The sequence below is a fragment of the Moschus berezovskii genome, chromosome 9 (genome assembly GCF_049115385.1).
Source record: "Moschus berezovskii isolate FMDL1 chromosome 9, NW_MosBer_1.0, whole genome shotgun sequence".
Lineage (NCBI taxonomy): Eukaryota > Metazoa > Chordata > Mammalia > Artiodactyla > Moschidae > Moschus > Moschus berezovskii.
This window is the reverse complement of record NC_142468.1, coordinates 76,212,386-76,234,960: the sequence shown is the minus strand read 5'-3', so window position 1 is coordinate 76,234,960 and position 22,575 is coordinate 76,212,386. Positions and strand designations below refer to the sequence as shown.

Sequence of the window (22,575 nt, the reverse complement as noted above, 5' to 3'; positions counted from 1 at the left end):
CAATGCAATATGAACTGTTTTGTTTTTTGTTTTTTTTTTAAAAAACAGCTGGGTTAGGGGTGGGGGTGGCCATGCTTCATCAAGGAGACTGCGGATTCTTGGACTTATTATTATCCATTCAGTGGCAGAGTTCTTGAAGGAGCAACCTAAATACTAAAGGATGGTACTATCATTTTCAGTGGATTTAGAAAAAAATGCTTGTTTTTGAGAGATGTAATTGCTATCAAGCTGGCCCGGGAGATAGGAGCTTAAAGCTGAGCCCTCTGGAAGTCATGTTAAAGCACATCAAGTATGGCTCTCTACCAGAAGGGGAAACAAATGCCTTCTGATGTTTTACCACTTTTAGAAAACAGACAAAAATCCTAAGCAGTTTTGCTTCTTCCACTGGGCTATAAATTTCATTTGTCCGCCAAGACTTCAGCAACCTTCATGCCCATGACTGCCTGACTTAATTTTTCAGTTTTCTTAAATTAATGAATTCTATTTGATTTGTGATGCCTCAACCTTTCCAGAGACACTAGTCTATTTTCTCAAGAGACCTGTAGGAGCAGGTGTGTGTCTCAGAGGCCATGATTCTCCACCATCTTCAAAGACCCTAATTTAGAGAGCTCAGCTGGCCAGCTGGCTCAGGACAGGGATATGGGACACTCTGGGAAAATGATAGCCAACATACACAATTCGATGAAAGCAAAATGTCAAGCATAGAATAGTCTTTCATCTGAGATTCCAAAGAAACACATGTATTTACATGCGATACAGAATTTATTTGGCCAAGTCAGTTTCTTTTTCCTGACCAGGTGAGGATATTCCGATTGACTGGAAGTTGATCAAGCAGTGGCTCTTCAACTACCAGCTTTGTTTATTGATCATAGGCCCAGACTTACTGACTGTGCAATTAGCCCAAGGATGGGAATGCTGCCACACCACCAACGACACTGAGTTGGCCTCAGTGGTCAGCAATGGCCCAGTCTATTTCAATACTCTGCCCTTTACTGGCGCAGCACATGTTCACACACATTCCAGAAAAGCCTTCACATATTTTTGACTTCAGAGTATAGACTAAACATCCAGGTAAATGCCTTATGTTCATGACTGGCCTCTTGGGGCATCTCTAAACAGTTCCCTAGTTTTATCTTGAAGGCAAGTACATTATGCTGAAGGATTCTCAGGTTACATTTCTGTACTTGCTGAGGAAACATAATTTTGGTGTCAATCAAGTGGTTGAACATGGAAATGTTGCTTGATCTATGGATGGAATTTGGGGTGAAGTCTTTTAGAAAAGTTTCCTTTTATTAGTATGCCTTTACAGCTGCACAAAGAATCCTACCTAGGTAAAACAAGCTTCCATATGCTTACATGGCTGACTTTACAGTGCCAAAAGGTGAAGTTAGGCAGGCTTGGGGACACCAGGAAATCTCATCTGTTTTCAGTTTTTATACTTACCTTTGTAAGCCATTATACTATGTGCAGACTGCAATGGCTCCACAGATGAAGGACTCCAATCTCTACCCCTGGGATCATGAGTGTCAGAGCCAGAAGAGAGCATAGCTACAGGAAGATACCTTAATTCCCATCTCTGACTCACATGCCAGGAAAAAAAGACAGAATACTTGCCTGGGCAAGTTGTAGAGAGGGGCCATCCTGAAACAGGCCACCACTGCCCGTTTCCGCTGCTTTGATAGCAGTTTGTGCCAGACCGCCTTCTTGGACCTCAAAGGCTGTTCCACCTAAGAAGAAATCACATGGCTAGGTATACACTAAGCTGATCAGGGTGGCAGAAAATACCAATAGTCACCTACAGCCTAGACTTCTCAACCCTGGAAGAAATCTGATTTCTCAACTGTGGTCAGTCAAAGGTACTCAGCACTAAATGATTCAGTTTGTAAAAGTCTTAGGTTTTCTTTCTTCTCCCAACTGCTTTTGGTCGCTTACTGCTTAATAGTAGCTTTACAGATGAGCAGGGAACTTAGATAGGTTATTTGAACTAATCGCAAAAATTTGTAAAACATTGGAAGGGTTAAGCATTAAGGAGCCTTGCTACCACGAGGCACCAAGATGACACTTTGGGATGACCCAGGATGATCCTTACTTCTTGATTTCTTACAAGGGTGCTTACAGGGTGTTCGAAACTAAAAGCTGAGGGTCAAGAGAAATTTTGTATTCTGCAAGGCGGTCTTGCTTCCTCAAGCCTCAGGGTAGATGCTACTCACCTGCTCTAGGTGGAAGACAGCTGCTGAAATTCTCTGCACACGCTCCACTGTCTTTTCTGGGTTGGAAGGTTCTTCACTCTTTAAAACATCTTTGTATAGGTTCAGTTGCCACTTTACAGCTGGATCATCAGACTGCAGATTGAAGCACATACATGAGATGAGCAATCTCTTATACCTCTTGTATAGAAAAGGCCTTTGTCTCCTAGAACGGTTCCATAGTATTCAAGAGTCTTTTCTACAAATTCCTCTCTCATTTTCTCTATCATATTTTTCTGGAACAATGTAGATGCTTCATAAGAACTTCTCATTATAGCCTATATGTCTCAACCCTTCTGTCATATTTTCCATCCCTTTCTTTCTGTGCTGCATTATGATTTCCTTAAATCAACCATCCAATTCATAAGTTCTCTTTTCAGCTGTATCTACTACATTTTTAAACCTATATATGGAATTTTTATTCCTAGTTTTTTAAGGAATCTCCATACAGTATATAGATGGAATTTTTAATTTCAATGATTATTTTTAACTTTGTAAATCACTGTGAGGTCTTTTTCAATTCTACACCCCCTCTCCTTTCTTTACAGAATAATGTCCAAGTCTTGATTTATAGCTTATATGGCTGCCTTTATCTCTTTAAATATTTCTGTAATACTTAAAAAATTCCTTTCTGTAGTTCCTTAGGCTTGAAGTCTTCCTTTTGTTGATTTTCTGTCTAATGGTCATGGATTTCTTTTCATACTGTTTGTTTTTTAAAAATATGAATTTGTATTCAGGAGTTTTGTTGACTGGCCCATATTCTAATAGGTAGAGTCTAAGTGGTTTCATGGCTGTTTTTACAGGCAATTTATGGGCGTCACTGCATCAGGCTCATCTTATGTAAGTTTCTTGCTCTCTTGTTGTTGAGTCACTAAGACATGTCAGACTCTTTGGGACCCCAGGGGCTGCAGCACTCCAGGCTTCCTTGTCCTTCACTACCTCTGGGAGTCTGCTTGAACTCATGTCCATTGAGTCGGGGATGTTTTCCAAACATCTTAGCCTCTGTTGCTCCCTTCCCTTGGCCTCAATCTTTCCAACCATCAGGGGTCTTTTACAATGAATCAGCTCTTGGCATCATTTGGCCAAAGTATTGGAGCTTCAGCTTCAGCATCAATCCTTCCATTAAATATTCACGATTGATCCCCTTTAGGATTGACTGGTTTTATCTCCTTGTAGTCCAAGCGACTCTCAAGAGTCAGCACCACAATTTGAAAGCATCAATTCTTTGGCGCTCAGGCTTCTTTATGGTCCAACTCTCACATCTGAATATGACGAGTGGGAAAACTGTAGCTTTGACTATACGGATCTTCATTGGCAACGTGATGTCTTTGTTTTTTAATATGCTGTCTAGATTTGTCATAGGTTGCTTCCCTTCAATGTCGTGGTTGTAGTCACCATCCACAGTAATTTTGGAGCCCAAGAAATTAAAATCTGTCACTGCTTTCACTTCTTCCCCTTCCATTTGCCATGAAGTGATGGGACTGATGCCATGACCTTAGTTTTTTGAATGGTGAGTTTTAAAACAGCTTTTTCACTCTCTTCTTTCACCTTCATCAAGAGGCTCTTTTATTCCTCTTTACTTTCTGCCATTAGAGAGGTATCATTTGCATATCTGAGGTTGTTGATATTTCTCCTGGCAATCTTGATTCCAGCTTGTGACTTATCCTGGCATTTCACATGATGTACTCTGCATATAAGTTAAACAAGCAGGGTGAAAACACAGAGCCTTTACGTATTCTTTCCCAACTCTGAACCAATCAGTTGTTCCATATAAGGTTGTAACTGTTGCTTCTTGACATGCATACAGGTTTCTCAGGAGACAGGTAAGGTGGTCTGGTATTCCCACCTCTTTAAGAATTTTCCACAGTTTGGAGTCATCCAGATTTGTTCTAAATTTATGCCAAGCATGGGAAATTTGGTCCACACTCCTCTTCCAGGTTACTAAAGCCCTCATCCCCTATGATATGTATCTGGTCAGGAAAGTTCTATGAGTTTTCCTCACTTCCTCGACTTCTCTTCATTACTAAGATTTAGAATGCCTTCTTTTTTCTGGCAGTTAGAATTTCATTTTAGTGTCTTTTTTAATAGTATACTTTACCCACCATTCCTATACAGTTGCAACAGAAAGGAGAGGCTATTTGTATTATTTTAGTCTTCTATCTTAGGGCATAACATATTTTGGGGAAAGGCTGTTCAGATTTGCAGACCTGGAAAAATTTTAAATAGACTTAAAATCAAAATTGGTCTTGATTTTGTTTGATTTTGGGGTGGGGGTTATACAAACGCAGACACAAAGTTACTTTGTTCACAAATCTCTAAAGCTGAAAGTGCTAAAACATCCCCCAGGTTTCTGTTACACTCTAACACACCTCACAGTCAGTAAATTCTAAGACCTCATCTAAGGGGATGACAGAGAATGAGATGGCTGGATGGCATCACCGACTTGATGGACATGAGTTTGAGTGAACTCTGGGAGTTGGTGATGGACAGGGAGGCCTGGCGTGCTGTGACTCATGGGGTCGCAAAGAGTCAGTCACGACTGAGCGACTGAACTGAATCTAACCCCCCTGCCATGGTTTGATGTTCACACAGTGGGAGGAGGGGAGACATGTTTTACTGGACCTCCTTGCAACTGGCAAAGAAAAACACAAAAATCAAGGACCAAAAAATGAAAAATTAAAGGCAGAGAGTTCTACCAATTAAGCACAAGTACTCTGAGACTGTTATTAGAACACATTGAGAAAAATATGAGTAAACTAAGTGGGCATGGGGCACCCTGCAGCCAGAAAGCCCGTGTGGGTTCTCATCGTCTTCCTGCTACATCACCTTTTCCTGCAAGTGCAAGTTATTCCGCAGATGTTCCTTCACCTCTTCATCTGTGTCCCTCTGTGGAAAGAGATGTGAAATTTTATTCCTATAGGTTACTATGGAAATGTAAAGTGGGGTGCAGGGAGGTACTAAGAGTTTTGCTGGGATTTTTACTATAAGAACAAAAGAAGAGAACAGACAGAGACTTATCCGAAAGAGCATGCGCTGACTCCCAAGTCAGCTGTAAAGATGATGGCGTGTTGCTTCTGTGCACCTTGACTTCTGTTCATTGATCCCCAGGGATGGAGGGCTGAGCACAGATCACCACCACCTGTATTAAATGCTCCACCAAAGCAGATGGGTGACTTACATAGCTGTACCGTGATTTTGCGAGGGAGATCAGCTCCTGATCGCCTGGGGTGCACATATTCAGACCAATGGGCAGCATTTTCTTGAGCGCAGCCACGATGAGGGAGGTCTGGATGGAATAAAAGTCTCCCCTCCGCTTTGTCTTCTTCCGCTCCTGGTCCTGTCCTCCAGACTAGGAGATGAGGTTGAAACAAACAGAGGGGCTCAATGACTCTGAAAGGCACTGCCTCACCCCGGAGGCAGCCTGCCTCCTGTATAGGTCCTCCCTTGTATAGGTCGGGCCTTTCTACATTTCAGAGGACAGTAAAGGATCGTGATACACAAAGGCAACCAAGGGGCCATTCAAGGCCAGCCCTGATGCTAAGCCTTCTCCTTGTGCGCATGCTCACGGCACCACGTGACCAGACACATAGCACTGACGCCCACGGTCTCTGCTCGCTTGCATCTGGATGGAAGGAAAAAGTGGTGTTCCTATAAAGAGTGATTTGCTAACTGACAAAATGACTGCAGAAGAGAACTGAGAATCCTGATGGTGGGCAGCAGTAAACAAGTGAGAGCGCATCTACCCTAGAATACTAGCTCCTGGCCAGGGCTGGAGCGAGCATTTTGGGGCACAGGTATCCTAAGGTCCGCAGGAAAACGGGACCGCCCAGGTTGGTAGGGCTGCTTTGGGATCTGGCTGGGGCAAAGTTAGGAGAAACAGTGCAGACAGATGAAGAGGAACCGCCCCAAGTCTGGGAGAGTCCGCCCTTCTTTGGTTTCACTTTCTGGACCCTTTCTGGGGGCGTTTATCCAGTGAAGTGGGAGGTTTGCAAGAGGAGGCCGATGCACTGGGTTGTGGCAGCCCCAGGCAACCGAGGACCCTCTGCACCCACAACAGAAGGTGGATATGGGTGGGCCCAAGGAAACAGGGCTCTGCCCTGCCCATGTGGTACATCACTTGCTGGACTCTGCCCCAGCTGAGTGGGCTCCTGCTGGAAGTGAGGAAGGGCTGGGAGGCCAGAGGCAGAGATTGAAGTCAGGGTCCATGATGGGGGAATATTGGGGCTTATTAAAGCGTTTGCTTTATGAGGTGCCCGTGAGTGAGTGCAGCATCCTTGTGATGGCACAGTGGTTTCCAATGACACAAACACTCTGCGCTCTGGAAGCCACTGAGAGGCCAAACCCCTCCTTTGAAAATGGCATGTAAGACCTGGGGCCCCCGGCTGGAGTAGAATTTGCTTTATGGAGGACTGGTTTTCTGAGAGAAGACCAAGTAGGGTCAGAATCACACGACCTTAGCACCCATCTGTTTACTTGCCAAAGTGTGATGGAAGAGTATTATTAATGGATATTCTCAAAACGGAGATGACTTCTTTTACCCAGCTTGTGGTGGCTAAGCCTTCAAATGGTTACACTGCAGAAACCATAGTGAAATCCCTGATCAGCAAAACTCAGTCTGACCAAATACTGCCTGACAACGGCCACTTGTGTCTGGTGCTCCAGAACAACAGGTCAGACCCAGGACAGCAGTGGGAGGGGCAGTGGAGGAGGGTGGGGCTGAGGCAAGATACAAAGTGTCTTGCGTTCTAGACACACAGCTGGAAAGCTTGATTCCTACAGAAATTCCTACCTTTACTGAGAGCTTGCTGGGTTCCTTAGATGTTCTAGTATCAGGTATAAAATTCTACAGGTTGTGCCTAAGGCAAAACTCTCAAGTCTAAATTACCCTTGAAAATACCTCAAATTGTCCATAAGGGATAGAACCCAGTTTTTAATATATATAGAATGAGGTATAGTTACATGGACATTACCTAAGAGGTAAATAGTAACATGTATATACAATAAATATGCAAAATTGTGGATCTGATATACAATTTAAATAATTTCTTGTTCGCTATTTTCTTTGGCCAATCTCATGTTGTTCTAACTATAAACGTTGCATATATGATGTGGCTCCAATGTGCCTGGACTTAGATAAAGCATTTGTAATCTGCCCAACAATGCTGAGATAACAAGAAGTCAGTTATATAAAGGGGAATATGATGCTTGAGGAAGTTAAGTGATGTTCTTCCAAGGACACATAGCAATTATGAGTCCGGGCCAACATCCAGACCGACATCTGCCTCGCCATGGCTCCATTTTTCTTTACTAAGAGCTGCATGTAACCTGGTTCCTGCACATCTCCTTGTCTCAGCTACAGACCTGGTGCAAAGGTCTTGGGACGGTGGCAGCAGACATATGTTAATGGAGAGAAAGAGAAGTACTTCCAAGCAATAACCTGTACAGGATACTAGAAAATTGTCCCAGGGTTTATGCCACTGGGTGCACATTTTATGCAAACACGGCTATTTCAAATCCTTGCTGATTTCAAATCCTTGACTTTAGTCCTTGGAAAACTCTCTCTTTGGAGTCCTGCACAAGAGCCAGATATGTATAGTGTGGAAGGGCTGGGACCACTAACGGTAGGTAAGGGGAGTGAGTCTCCTGGGCTCTCAGTGCCCTGGTCAGCGTCCCTATCTCTGTTAGTGTGCTGGCTGCAGAGTGGGCAGCTGGGAAGGGAGCAGAGATGGCAAGGAGACCTCAGATAGGGCGAGGCTTGGCTGGCTTCCCCGGCTTCCCCATTCCAAGGGTGGGTAGGCCTACATTCACTCTTTGACAGGCAGTTGTCTTCCCTGGAGCAGGCCTGGGGGATCTCCAAGTGGGAAAATCCATTCTGGACCACCCCCATGGTGATCACAGTGCAGAGGGTGGCCAGAGTCTGGCACCTCTAATACTAGGACAGAAAAGACACGTCATGCATTTGACCTGTACCTTTACTTGCATGGCCTGTGTGGAAAGATAAGAGAAAAGAAACAAGGAGAAGTCAGTCAGTGAAAGCAGGGGTCCAAAGCATAAGCATGTTAGTCACAGCTCTTCCACCCCCATTTCTTAGCCAACACGACAGAAAACCAACCACGCTGGAAGCCAGTTGATGATGGCATGTAGAGGGGGGCAGGAGGTTAGGATGGAGGTTAATTGGATCGAAAGGACTTATACCCAGATCGAGCAGTACATCATCTCAGAGACCCGCATTCCAGAGTGTGTGACACTCTGCACACATTCCAGAGTGTGCAGACTCAGATGGTCTCCAGATCTGGCCACCCAAGTGACTCTTTAGAGTTCACGCCTTCTCTCCTCCCCACTCCGTCCTGTCACCTGGCTGGGCTGCAAACAATCTGTCACATAATCAAAGACCCTGATTGTCTTTCTTCCTTCCACCCACCACATTGTCACCACCAGAAGATCTGTGGCTACAAAAAGAGTGAGGACTGAGCTAAGGGGCCATGCGTGTGCTTCCCCTAAACAAAGGTTTGCTAAAAACCATACTCTAGGAATATCCAAGGTGGTTCAGGATCACCTCATGACCCAAAGGATAGGGCATCTCCCTTCTTGTGCTGTGACCTTCAAATACATCTTAGGTCAAAGGCTCCTATATGCTATAAGTTCTAATGTTATTCTTTTCTTCACATATTGCTAAGATTAGTTAACTCAGTGCATTTCCGTAATGCTTGAAATGTTCTCTCGTGCATGCTCTATTTTAATCTATTTTTAAATGTTAGCTGAAACTTCTCATTTTACAAACAAATCTAGAAATTCCTATGCATTCAAAATCACTTCATTTCTGCACACTTAATCCCTAATTGTTTATGATCAGATAGCCAATTTATGTGTGAAATTAAGGCAAAAGCAGAGACTCGTAAGGGAAAGGGAGTTGGAGGAGTGGAGGGAGGCTTTGGCACTAGGGCAGAGGTGTGCGATCTGAAGCGCTCATTCCCAGGGAGACGGGAGGGGAGGTGGAGACCAGTCAACTCTACACTGGATAGCAGAGAGAAAGATGAATTTCCAGGAGCCAGTGTGAGAGTGAGAAAGTGTGTGTGTGTGTGATAGAGGGAGAGAACAAAGGAGGGGGGAGGGTAGCAAGAGAAGAGAGAAGGATAGAGGAGTGAATGGTGGGGGCGGGAGGGCAGAGAGGAAGTGAGGGGGCAGGCGGGTGCGGGGTGGGCAGCAGGGGAAAGGCTGGAGGAAGAGACAGGGAGGACAGGAAGTGGGAGAGAAGGCGGGCGAGGGACAAAGAGCACAAGCGGTCCCAGGGCAGGAACAAAGGGAATACGAATGAGACAAGGTGCAGGGGTGGGGGAAGGAGAGAGCCCGGTGAGCGACCAACTGGGGAGCCACGGAGGCGGAAGCAGGCTCACACGTGGCGTTCTGCGTGCCCTCGAGGAGCATAAAGACGTCTTCTCAGTGTGTCCTGTCCCTTCTCAGCACACTGAAATCACACTCACAGGGTGGAGTGGCTTTAAACAATGAGGCACCCTAACATTTCCTGCATCACAACTCCTCTGTTTATAATCTTGGTCGAGGAACTGACATTTCTTGGGCTAACCGTGTTCTAACTTACCATTCCCCTCCGAGGAAGCTGTTGCCGTTTTTCCAAAAAACAAAACAAGTTTAAAAACAAAAAACACATGCTCAGCTCAGTTATGTACAGCTTGACATATCTGCACACCGGTGTTATATAAACAAAATATACAACGAGCTCTCCTCAAAATGTGCTTTCGCTGCTGGAAAAAGTGCGTACCTTTGAACTGACCTCCCATTAATCAAGTGTGAACAGTGTTGCCCACTGTATGTTTTGTCCGCTTCCTTTTTGTCTGCAATGGCATGTGTAGTGTGTGTGGGCATGCAGCTCTCCAGCACACATCTCTCTGCCATATGCACTGAGGCCAAGATCATTTATACAACACCAGAATTCAATTAAGAGTGGAGATGAAAGCAAGCACAGGTGACTATTCAGATCAGATAGAAGAGAGAACATCTAATTTCAGGGTGGCAATGGGGATTCAGCTGATACTAAAGAGAACACTCCCTCCCCATCCTCTCAATCAGTACTTTTACATCCAAAAAATACCAGAAATAGCTATGGGTTACTGTTTTTTGGAGGCATGGTATCTCCCTATCTGAAATAATGTGCTGCATTTATGTAATATTATTCAATTCAAGAGATGCATTTAGAATTTACTTTTTAACAGGGCATACTAGTAGAGTTGGGAGATGTCAGGCAGTAAGCTCAAGCCCATTCTACAAACTGGTAAACTGGGATCCAGAGAAGTTAAGTGAATGATGCAAGGCCATCCTTATACTCATCATAAAGCCAAGTGTGGGACTTTTGTTTCCTTTGGTATCTAGTTCTGTTTACTACTACACTTTGTGTCTCAACCAAGGCAACTGGAACAATATGAATATTTGTTACCTTGAGGAGTACAGCAAATATTATTTAACATCTAGGGAGTGTCCTTCCATTCAGTACACTGTAACTTTTACCCTTTCCAACATCACTCAGAAAAAAACTGGCATACAACTTCAATGGAAACGAAAGAATTTGCTCCTGTGGACTAACCTTACCAGCAGGGAAGATGCACCCAAAGTCCCTGATTTTCTTTCTTCCTTCCACCTGAATTCTGATTCTATCTTCTGACAAGGCTAATGTACTCTTTTCCTCATTCAATGATGTGAATGAACAATTTCAGGTTAGTTTGTTAGTAGGTTAGTTCTAGAACATCATTCTTTGTCACCTCATTTCTTTCCAAGGGTAAACCCAAGGACCCTGAGTATCTACGCATCACCAGAGGGTTAAGATATCTTTGCCATTTCTGCTCATCTGGGATCCAAATCCCTGTATCACATTCATTTCCTTTGCTTTGTTACCATCCGCTGACAATAACAAAGGATGCTACCTGGTTCCACCAAAGGCCAAAAGATCTACCCCCAGGTTGAAGGAAGCAAGGAATCTGAGCATCAGTGACTTTCTGTAGGTGAGCAGGGTCAAAGGAGAGCTTGCAATGACTGTAAGAAAAGTCTTCAGAGGAACTGAGGGACAGATGTCCAGAGATTAGCAGTCTGAAAATATCCTTTCTCCTGTACCTCACACAAGTAGCTGTTTGCCAGAAGTTGAATGCAAAATAAACTCTGGAAAATCAAAAATTATCTAAGGGATACATCTTAAGTAAGATTCCTTTGCAGCAAAGATTCCTCTTGACTGAATATATATATATATATATATATATATATATATATATATACCTAATCTCTCTGCATTGTAAGTGCACAATTTTATTTATCAAACTTTACTACCAGCATACATCAGAGTGACTGCAGCTGACCAGAGCTAGCCACGCTTCGTGAAGTTTTGGGTACTGAAGTTTTCACTTTTGGTGACATACCAGTCCCTGGTCTGCAGCTGTGCATACAAAGATCTTCTATCGCAAATGGTTATTTGGAAAGATGTCCCAAGGGCTTCACTGTCAACCCATGACTATCATCTTTCCAGAACTGATTCTCACTTCTGAGAGGTCCCCATGCAACCTCCACCTTCCTGGTTCTCAAACGCAGCACTGTACCAGCCATGAGAGATGGACATCTCAGATGTCACAGGTCACATACAGTTGACAATGCAGTCAACCCTCAGCAAGGGACACTTCTCAGGGGAAGAGAGTTCAGGTAAGCCACAACAGCTGGGAATGAAACAGCACATTTAAGTAAGCCTTGCTTTTGTGTATACCCCTGAAGGAGTGTGTCTGAGAATTCTCTCCCATAAAATGGTGAAGCCTCATTGCACAGAACTGACTCAGGAGGAGCAGGGGGGCCAGCTCCCCCTCCTCTATTTTTGCTGTATCCCTCCCTCTAAGTGACTTTGTTTTCAGACAGATGTTTGGAATGCCCTCTTTCAAACATTTCCTATAGTGGGATGGACAAATGTTTGGGTTTCTGAGTACAACTTGTATGGAAAATAAATAGAAGGCATTAAGAGGTCAGCACAGCTGAAACAACGCAGTTATTAGATGTTCCAGATAGGAGGAAAATGAGTGCACTGTAAGAACAGGTGCCAACAACATCTTCAAGGCAAAGTAATGTCCTTACAGCTAATTAAAAGGCGGCTCTAGGCACATGTATTTTTTGTAGCTTTTCTACACAGGAAGTACTTCTACTTTAAAACACGTAAGAGCAGCTTTGGTTTTGCAGACCTCTCGAATGCCTTAGGCAAGTCTCGAAACAAACTTTTTGACACACAAAGCAGCTACTTATTCATCAAATGTGATGCCCATGCTTATTTGAGAGCAGTTTCTTCTGGCCCATTCTCAAAGAAACGACAGTGGAGATCGTTGGTTTTGTGTGGTTTGACCTGAACGCAGTAGGCGCTTATCCCTTCACACACCCAGGAAATGTAGCTTGGTTCAAGGCTGGAAGAAAGCCTTCGGAATTGATTTCTATGGACTTACTTTCGACATCTTGCTTTTGCTGTCTCCAGTTAAAAATGCCAAATTATTAATTTCGTTCTGAATCACAAAATTTTGCTCTTCCCTCTTGAAGTTCTGAGTGGGGGGAACAGAAAAGCAAACATTACAAGAAAGTTTTCCAAGGTGTGTACCTTTCACTGCTGACTCCAAGTCCAGGGCCCCCGTGTGTGCTTACGTGAGATTTACACCACAGGATGAAGATCTCTGCCACCATGCGGAAGAGCTGGTCAGAGTCTGCATCGGGGCTTTTGAGCCAGTTAGATCTGAGGCGAAAGATACATGAGTATGCATGTGGAATTCATCAGTGATTGAAACAGTCACACTCTAAAAATTATACCAACACCAGATGCACACATTTATTCAGATAAAACTGCATCCCCACCAAAGGCATTCTTCAGACAGGCTAAATATCAATATACTCTTCGCATGCTTAGATACAGACATGCAATTGTTGTAGGTATGTTTGAAGGACCCACAATAGTCACTTCCATTTTACTAAAAGATGCCAGGATTATCCTAGCAAACAGACAGTAGAAATCAACATTTCAAAATGGTCAAAAGTAGGGTTTTTTTGGTCCTTTGAACTGAAGAGATGATTACAGTTACACTCTAAGTTTTGTGACACGCCTCCTTTAATCCACAAGGTTAGCAAGATCAGGAAAGTCTTGGTCACTGTGACATGTAATCTTACTGTGGATATCTGTTACGTCAAGCCTCTGAAATTGTGAGTACTCTATAAACAGTTCAGGTCTCACCTATTTTCCTTTTAAAGCCACTTTTATGAATGAAATCTGTAAGAATGTTTTTCACTGATATTTGACGTGTACATGCAGAGACCAATACTCCTTTGCTCTCTGAAATGGTTTGGAAATTCCCTATCTAAAATACTAGCCTTGGTTAAGAAATTTCACAGTGGTGGCAAGAAGGCTAAACTACGATAGAATTTAGTCACTTCCTAAAAGTTGTCTTGCCTCTAATCATCTTGCACATTTGAATTAAATTATATTTTGAAAGGGGTGGATGATTTGCCACTTTCAAATATTTGTGTAAAGTAATGCATGAGGAGTTAAATTGTGTTTCATCTTTCTTGAAGAAAACTGTGGCTCTCATGAATGGTTTAAAAACTCCATGTCCCTTGGTGCCTGCAGGGGAATAGCTATCAAAAGCCAGTTCCCTATATCTGGGATATCAGACTGAGTTGTCCTGAGCTGCCTGTACCTTCTGGCCATTCTGCCCATTACTAGGCTAAGGAAGAAAGTAAAGCCTCGGAAGGCCAAGACCACCTGTGGACGCCTCTCTCATCTCCTTAGTTCCTTACTGCTTGAGTTCTAGCTTCATAGATGCTTCTCTTTAATCTTTGTTGTTTTCTACTTCAACTAGTCTCTGTTTTATAGGTAGATACTACAGGTGATCTGCCCCACATTTATTCTCCTCTTCTTCCTTAGGAAGAAACCCCCATTTTACCCTGGGTAGCACTGTGTGCTGCTAAGATCACATTACCCAGCCTCCCCTGAGGGACACCTGTAGAACTACACTCTGATCGATGAGCTGGAAGAGGAAGTTGTTGGATAAGCCTCTTGGAAAAGCTCTCGAAAAAGCATCAGAGAGCTGAAGGTACCCTCCTGCCTTGCTACTTCCTCTCTGGGATGAAAATATGACAGCTCAAACTCTAATTGGCATGTTGCACCATAAAGTAACTTTGAAGATGGAAGTCGGTGTTAAGACAGGAAGACAGAGGGGTGAGGAGCAACAACACTGGCCATGGATTGGATATCTCTGCACTTCTTTTATGTGTGAGGTTTAACTTCTACTTTAAGCTACTCTATAAGGTATCCATCACTAGGGGCCAAATGCAATCCAAACTTGAGGCTTGAGATTGGTAATGCTTTTTGATTTCTTTCATATTGATTTTTTCAGGAGCGCCTTTTCAGAGTCAAGTGTCAAGTTTTATCAGAAGTACCAGCTGTTCCTTCTGCCGAGTTCTGGCTTAAATGAGCTTTATAGGCTTGCCCTATGCCTCTAGTGGGAAGAGACGAGGGCACACATCCTACCCTGCCAAGGAAAAGTCCAGCCACAGGGAATATGACCTGCAGGAACACTGAAAACAAAATATCAGGTGAACATCTGCTCACAGGAGAAAGCAGCAGCTTTGGATATCTTGGCTTTCAGCTCGGTGAATTTTCAACATCCTTCTTGCAAGAGACGGATTTTTTTACTCTTTGTCTTTAGTGAGGGTCCTTCTTCAGGTTCAGAATGGTGAGTCACATGAACCCACCATTAAATGCTTTCTCCCAGGCACATAAATTCTCTACTCCTCTCAAACCAGACTAAGACAATATTTGCAGGAGGGCAGAAGATTCCAACCTTGCCTCTCCATTTTGTCCGAATCTTTTCCTACCCTCAAAAGACATAACCAGGCTCTGTCCCCGCTGCTCCCAGCCTTCCACAGAATTCAAGATCTCTCTCAACATTCAGACAATCGATCCTTTTGAAGGTACTTAACTGATATGTGGGTTTCTTTTATCATCTGCTCTCTGTACTGCCAAAAGGCAGCTGGGGAATGCAAGGCTGTAGGTGGGGAAGACGGTTGGATTTAGAGGTAAAACAGAAACAAAAAGCAGGAGAATAAAATCTTGGAGAAAGGCAAGAGTGAGGAGAGTTAGACTGCTATTTTCAAAATGACAAGTCATCGGGTTTTTGAAGAAAGTAAAGCCAGTTATCAGGTTTTGAAAGAATGTAAGGCCATGCTCCTGTATTCACGGTCAGGTTGTCTGACTAAGCAGTAAGAGCTTATCTCTGCCTAGTTCCTGAGCCTTTTGTAGAGGATTCAGCCTGAGGCAGTCACCGCACAGGATTTACCTGGATTCCCTTCAACAGTTTGAGAGATGAGTTTTCACTCCAAATCACGCTAAAGCTGTTCGTCTCTGTTCAGTCTCTGATTTCCAGAAACGAAGCTGAGAAGCTGATCTGTGTAGAGAGGTTTGTTGAACCTATGTTGATTTATAACCTCCTGGCCTGAGGAAATGGAGCCCTGAGTTACCAGGCTATGACCACAGCATGCCTGGAACTCTCACTCCTTCTGGGTCATTTTCAGGCTGATCACTGACCCACCGAAGCTTCTCTTCAGATGTCAAAGAGACCTGACACACTGCTGTGACAGGGCTGAAGGAAGTACAAAGATTTAATACAACAAGAGAAAACAGGGGAGACAGGGCAAGATGGCTCTCTGCAACATTTAAAGAGCTGCACAGGGACAGACTGGAGTAGTTTTGTGGCTCTAAAGACCAAAAGCAAAGCTGATAGGAGTTACAGATCTGAACTCAAAATGGTTCAAAGTTGGGGGAATTGGATGAAGGTGGTTCAAGGTATAAACATCCAATTATAAGATAAATAAGTCCTAGGGATGAAAGGTTAAACATGACTCATCTGATTAACACTCATCTGATTAACTCATCTGATTTCACTCAACATGAAAGTTGTTGAGAGTGAATCCTAAGTTTTCTCATTACAAGCAATAAAGACTTTCTTGTCTTTTATTTTGTACCTGTGTGAGATGATGGATCGATGTTCCCTCAGCTTACTGCGGTAAGCCTTTCATGGTGTATGTAAGTTAAACCATTCTGCTGTATACCTTACAGAGGGCTTTGTGTCAATTATGTCTCAATAAAACCAGAAGAAATAAATGAATGAGAAGGAGTTGAAAAAAAATGACTTGAAATGTCTGAAACTAGAACGGGAAGGCACGCACAGGTCAGCTTTGTCTGTTGTCCATAACCATGGTGGATGAGAGGAGGGAAAGGCACCGCTCGGAAAAGGGAAGGGGGTATTTACTTGTCCAGTTAGATAAGCTGACTGCTAATATTCCTGCCAACTCCACAGTCCTGTACTTCCAAGCCAGCCAATTCTTTGGGGTGAAGAAAGGACTTGAGGAAGGTAAAGGCATACACGTAGGAAGCAAGTATTTATAAGTGAGGCTCAGATAGCCTTAATGCTCCCTGGTGTTCAGGGAAGAACGGGTTGAAAAGTGGGGATGAATGAATTAATGATGATCTCAAAGACTCTCTGACATTGTCATTTTTAGCAACTTTCAAATACTATGTAAGTGGAACACACTCTATCTTGAGTCTTGATTGTCAACAGTGGCAAATGCAATTAGAGAGCTATTTCAGGAGCAGTCTTACTCTACTCTCATTCTTGCTTTCACCTCAGACTGACAAATTCCTTTGCTAACCTGCTAACATAATTATGTTATCGGAAGTGACTAAAATGATGACCCTGAGAGCAGGATTTCTTTTGAGAAAGTGAGTAAAATTGCCCGTAGATAGTTAAGGAATTATATACACACATACACTTATATACAGTGTGCATATGTTTATTCTACAAAGCTAGATATAAGTAATCTTAAGTAAATATTTTAAATAGTAAGTATAATTTACCTTATGAAATAAATGCTAAAATAGGCATATCCAGACATATTCCCTGCTCATGACAGAATGGCATACCACTCAAAAAGTTATCAGTGTTCCCCCAAATGTCTCTAGGTCTTTTCAGTATCTACGATGGGGTATTTTAAAATTAAACCACTTCAAACTTCCATTTTAGGTCTCAAAGCTTTGGGAAGGTGTGGTATAATCAAATATCTATTTGGCCTTTGCCTTCCACTGGGACCAGCTGCTCTCTGTTCCTCTGCCTGCTCATGAACATAAGGTTCCTATTTTTTCATTTCCTCCTCCTCGTTGTTGTTTAGTGGATAAGTCTTTGTGATCCTATGGACTGCAGCACACCAGGCTCCTCTGTTCTCTACTATTTCCCGGAGTTTGCTCAAAATCATGTCCCTTGAGTCAGTGATGATCTAACTATCCTTATTCAGCTTAAATTCCATGATCAATGTTTATAATTAGCCTATTATATACACCTTCATGCCCTAACCCATTTTTCTTCATCATGCTCATTTTGCAAAACCCCAACCCTGGTTAAATCCAGCTCTCTACCTAGTCTCAGCCTGTACGTGGCAGCCAAGTTGGCTGGAGAAAAACACAGCTTGCTGATGGTCCCACTTTAAATCCATGACCACAGATCTCAAGTGGGGCCACTGATGCTGCTTTGCAACCATACTGCACTCCCCTGGTCCATCCACTCCCCCCACTGGCCCCAGCCATTGCCCCAGATTGTCTGCTTCCTCCTCAATCCTCCAAGTACATTCTTCCCCCCTCCCTCTCAGTTGATGTTCTTGCTTCCTACTTCATTGAGAATGGAAGCAACCAGAAAAGGACTCCTACAGACTGCCAGCCATAATACATATGGGCGTGTGCACGTACGCGTGTGTGTGTGTGTCTGTCTGTGTGTCTGCCAGCAGCAGCACCCATGCACCCCGACCTCGTGCCTGTCACTGTAGATGAACGATCTCAGGCTGATCCTCTGCCTGTTTGAATGCATTGCTTTAGAAATTCTCTCCCTCTTACATCATCAATTTCTCTTCTCTCCAGTGGCTCATTTCCATTTATAAAGAAACAAGTTGAAAAGTCTCCCATCTTAAAAACTCTCCTCTTGAACCTATTCTGCATCTAGCTAGCAGCCCATTTCTCTGTTCCCCTTTATAGTGAAACTCCCTGTGGGACTTCCGTAATGTTCCAGTGGTTAAGAATCTGCCTTCCAATGCAGGCTACGTGGGCTCGATTCCTGGTCGGGGAACTAAGATCCCACATGCTGTGGGGCAACTAAGCCTACACACCGCAACTAGAGAAGCCCACGCACTGCAGTAAGATGGCCTTGTGTCCCAACAAAAAGCCCATGCAGAGCAACTAGAGAAAGCCAGCATGCTGCAAAGAAGACCCAGAGCAGCCAAAATAATTTAAAAAAAACAACCAAAACACCTCCCTGAACAAGTTGTCTGTAGTGCTATCTCCAAGTCCTTTTCTCCTATTCTCTTCCAACCTATTCCAAAGAGGCCTTCAACTCCATCACTTTATTGGAACTGCTCTTATCAAGGTCACCAATCATTTATTCATTATCCTTTCCTCCTGGAAATCCTTTGTGAATTCGGTACCTAGGACACAACCTGCTGCTGGTCTCCTCCTGCCTCACTGGTGGCTTCCTCTCAGTCTCACTCATGGCTCCTTCCCTCCCGCCTGATCTGTGTACGAGGGCTCCGTCCTTGGAACGCTTCTCTCTCCCTCTCGAGCCTTTATTTATCTCCTTCAGTCTCATGGCTCGCAAAGACCACATACCAGTATGGAGGCGACTCTCGAATTCTTAGGTCCACACCGACCTCTCTTATGAACTCTGGACTCATATAACTGCCCACCTGATGTTTTCATTTTTATATTGAAGAGGCAACTCAAATTAACATGTCTGAAAGGGATCTCTTCATCTTCCCCTATAAAACTTCCGTACCCGCAATCCCCTGCAATGTAACTGTTGGGAACTCCCTCCTTCCATTTGCTCAGAATCATCTTTGACTCCTCTCTTTTCTCTTATTTCCAGTCCGCATGTCCCAAAGGCTCTACCTTTAAGATGTTGGGTCCAGAATCTGACATATTCTGTCAACCTTCATTGCTACCAGCCAGGCCCCAGCCACCACCAACTCTTTTTTTTTCTTTCCTTTTAAACTGTAGTAACATACATGTCAAATTACTCATTAGCAACATTTAGTACATTCACAATGTTGGACCACCACTATGACTATCTAATTTTCAGACTCTGAAAGGAGACCCCAGTCCCACTAAGCAGTGGCTCCCATCCCTCTCTGCACCAGTCCTGGCACCACTAGTTTGCTCTGTTAACTCCAAATCACCCTCAGCCCTTGACTGGGCCACTGTGAGCCTCCCAGCCAGCTTCCTCACCTCCTTTATTTGCCCTGATCCATCATCACTGTGCTTGAAGACTGAGTCAGATCACATCACAGCTTAGCTTCAACGCTGCACCAACCTCTCATCTCACTCAGAGGAAAAGCCCTGTACTCTCGGCCCCGTGGAGAGAAACTGGCCGCTCCGACATCTGCTGCTGCTCTCCCCACCCCTCAACTCCTCTCTCTCTGGCCTCCCTGTGATCCCCTGAATATCCCCACCCATCCCTTCCTCAGGGCTTGCACCAGATATTCCTTCTTCCTGGGAACAGACCTCTTCCCCAGATCCACACAGTTTCTGCCCTCACCTCTTTCAAGGTCTGTGTTCAAATGTCACCTTCTCAGTAACATTCTTTTAAAACTGCCACCTGGCATTCCTGATTCCATTTACTTTGCTTGCATAATTTACTTAGGTAAGTACAGTGTATAGGAAAATATATAAGTACATAGGGAAGTATACTGTAAATGTCTAAGTACTTTATTTATCATCTGCTCACCCCACTCTCTCGCCAGAGTGAAAGCTCCCTAGGCCAACATCTATTTTTCTGTATCGTTCTTCCTGTCCTCTAATGCCTAGAACAGTGCCTGACACACAGTCAGTAACATCTCTTGAATGAGTGTGTGACAGAAGAGCAGAGGGGCGGAAGGGGTAGCTGCCGCCCTTCTTCAGTGGCCTGTGAGGATGGACCGGGTGGCCATGCCACTGATCATACAGAACCACTGGTCTAGGAAAGCACTGCCCACAGCAGGGATGGAGATGGGGGTGGGGGGGACGCTGGTGGTGGCAGCTGTGACCTCCCTCTCTCGCCTGTAACAAAACCCAGCACCACCCCTCCATCGGGGGTGGCCCTGCCCGGGCGCCTGTGTACCTGTTGTTATCCACGTAGCGGATGAGCAGGGGGTAGAAGGCATAGAGGTCTCTGCAGAGGACAGCAAACTCGTCCAGGATGAGCAGCTCGGCCTCCTGCGTGTCCCCTTTGCTGTCAGCTCGCAGCTGCTCCTCCTCCTGCACAGTCTTGATGGCCTTCTTCTTCAGCTTCTCCAGGGTCGGGATGAAGTGGCTTCTCAGCAGGTCTGGCCTGGCTTTGCTGATGATTGGTTGGGCGTACACTGTGTTTACAAACAAAGGGCCTCCCCCTCACTCCACAGGTTATGACAGTTGAGAAAGGGAAAGAAGGGACACTCAAAGGGGAGGCTATGGAAAGCCAGACACTCAGACTGACACCCTTCCTTCATCTTTTTCTTGGCATGTCTGTCTCATGACATGAGTCAGATCACAGTTGCTGGGGTGGGGTAGGCATGGATGGAGCTACAGGAGAAGGTCCCTATTTCCTGTTTTGCTTCTTCAAGTTATGAGAAGAGCCACCCCTGAACTCTTCACGCATGGCCTTTGCTATATCTCTGAGCTCTTCATAACAGATCATCTTGTTTCATTTTAGAAGAGTGACTTTGGCTCACTAGCTATGGTATAAACTCCTTGAAGGAAGTCTTTTATTTATATAAACAGCACTGTGCTGAGTCAAAAGTACATACTTAACACTATGCTTTCTGGTTATTTTACAGAAAAATCTCTTAAAAATACACAAACCCAACCATAGTTCTCAGCCCCCAACACTTGAGAACTGCCAGCCTATTATCTTGGGGCTCCTCTAGGCCCTGAGAAAAGCAGACAAACTACTATCATCTATAATGAATTGAGAGGCAGGCTAGGGTGGCCACTAAAAGTCAGTGAGCAGAAGCCATCAGTAGGACTTGGGACTATGATTCTGGCCCTCTTAAAGAGAAAGATAAAACCTACATGTCTCATTGACTTTTTAAAATGCAATATCCTATTGATCTAATTCATAATAAAGATCAGAATCAGAGTAATTATTTAGATATGTGAAATAAAATTCTCAAGAGTCATGAACCATTCACAAAGTATGTGTTTTGTGTATTTCAAAGTTCTTTACTGTAGGGCTTTTCAGTAGGAAACAGCCTATATTCCAGAACTTTTTAATCTCACTGTGCCTTATTTTTTGCTTTCATAAAAAAGACTTTTTTAGAAAGAGAAGGTGAAGGCAGTTCTCTGTTGCAATGTGTTAATCAAGAAGTCGAAACTTAGCACTACGATGGCTCACATTTCATACCCTAGTCCTCACCTGAGTGCACCTCTGCTGTGGACCTGGAATCAGAGTGGTTCTTCCAGATATGGGTGATTTTGAGGTTGCTCTTGAAAACTGACTTTGTGTACACACCAGGAAGGAAGTGGCCTGACTACATGAGATATGGACACACTTGTGAAATAACAGGCCAAGTTCAGTTCTCATCAGTGTGCTCTGACTTCTTTCCTTCGTACCCCTGGGGAATCTAAGGGAGTTCATTCTTTGATTTCCTTCCTTCCCTTAATCCAGATTTACAAATGTAGAGCCCTCAACAAATTACTTTAGGGTTAACAATATTCTTGGGCTATAAGGTAAGAAAGGAACACCAACTTACTTATTCACATGTTCCCAGGGGCCTATACTGTCCAGGAGCCATCAGTAACCAAATTATTTATTAATATAATTTGAATCTCAGTTCACTTCAGAGACAGGAAGAGGGTAGGAAGTTTTCTTCCTTGGTCTTGCGGAGGAGTATCTACTCATTTGTCCAGGAAGCTAATAGCTCCTATTGACCCAATGGCTGTGTTTCATAGTCCAGGAAACTGTAGGCGTGAAACAACTATGGTGGAACTGTGATCTAAACTGCAGGTCTATCAAAGGCAATGACTAGCTTCTGTCTCCTCTGACTTTACTGTGACAGAGGACCCTAAAATCTTCATGGTTTCCTGACTGGAAAGTGTGGTTATTAATTTTCCAACCCTCTCCGTTTTTGAGAACAGAAAATCAGCAAGTAACACTCACTAAGATCCTACTGCATGCAAGGAGTTCTAGAGGAATACAAAACAAACCCAAAATCCAAGTGACGTTACTATGAGCCTAAATCAGAGAGTGTCTTAGAAAGCATAAAG

The 22,575-nt window shown here is 43.9% G+C and overlaps 1 protein-coding gene across 3 annotated transcripts in view; it reads right to left on the bottom strand.

The window, feature by feature from the left end:
- Positions 1–22,575, bottom strand: part of RYR3 (ryanodine receptor 3) — a 569,645-nt gene that overhangs the window by 48,087 nt on the left and 498,983 nt on the right. For all 3 annotated transcript variants that reach the window (XM_088839832.1, XM_088839833.1, XM_088839834.1), the window contains exons 67-73: positions 20,453–20,693; positions 12,915–13,002; positions 12,722–12,814; positions 5,425–5,595; positions 5,073–5,132; positions 2,211–2,342; positions 1,615–1,727 (exon numbers count right to left, since the gene is read on the bottom strand). In XM_088839832.1, coding sequence (XP_088695958.1) covers positions 1,615–1,727; positions 2,211–2,342; positions 5,073–5,132; positions 5,425–5,595; positions 12,722–12,814; positions 12,915–13,002; positions 20,453–20,693 — 898 coding nt within the window. The remainder of the gene's footprint in view (positions 1–1,614; positions 1,728–2,210; positions 2,343–5,072; positions 5,133–5,424; positions 5,596–12,721; positions 12,815–12,914; positions 13,003–20,452; positions 20,694–22,575) is intronic.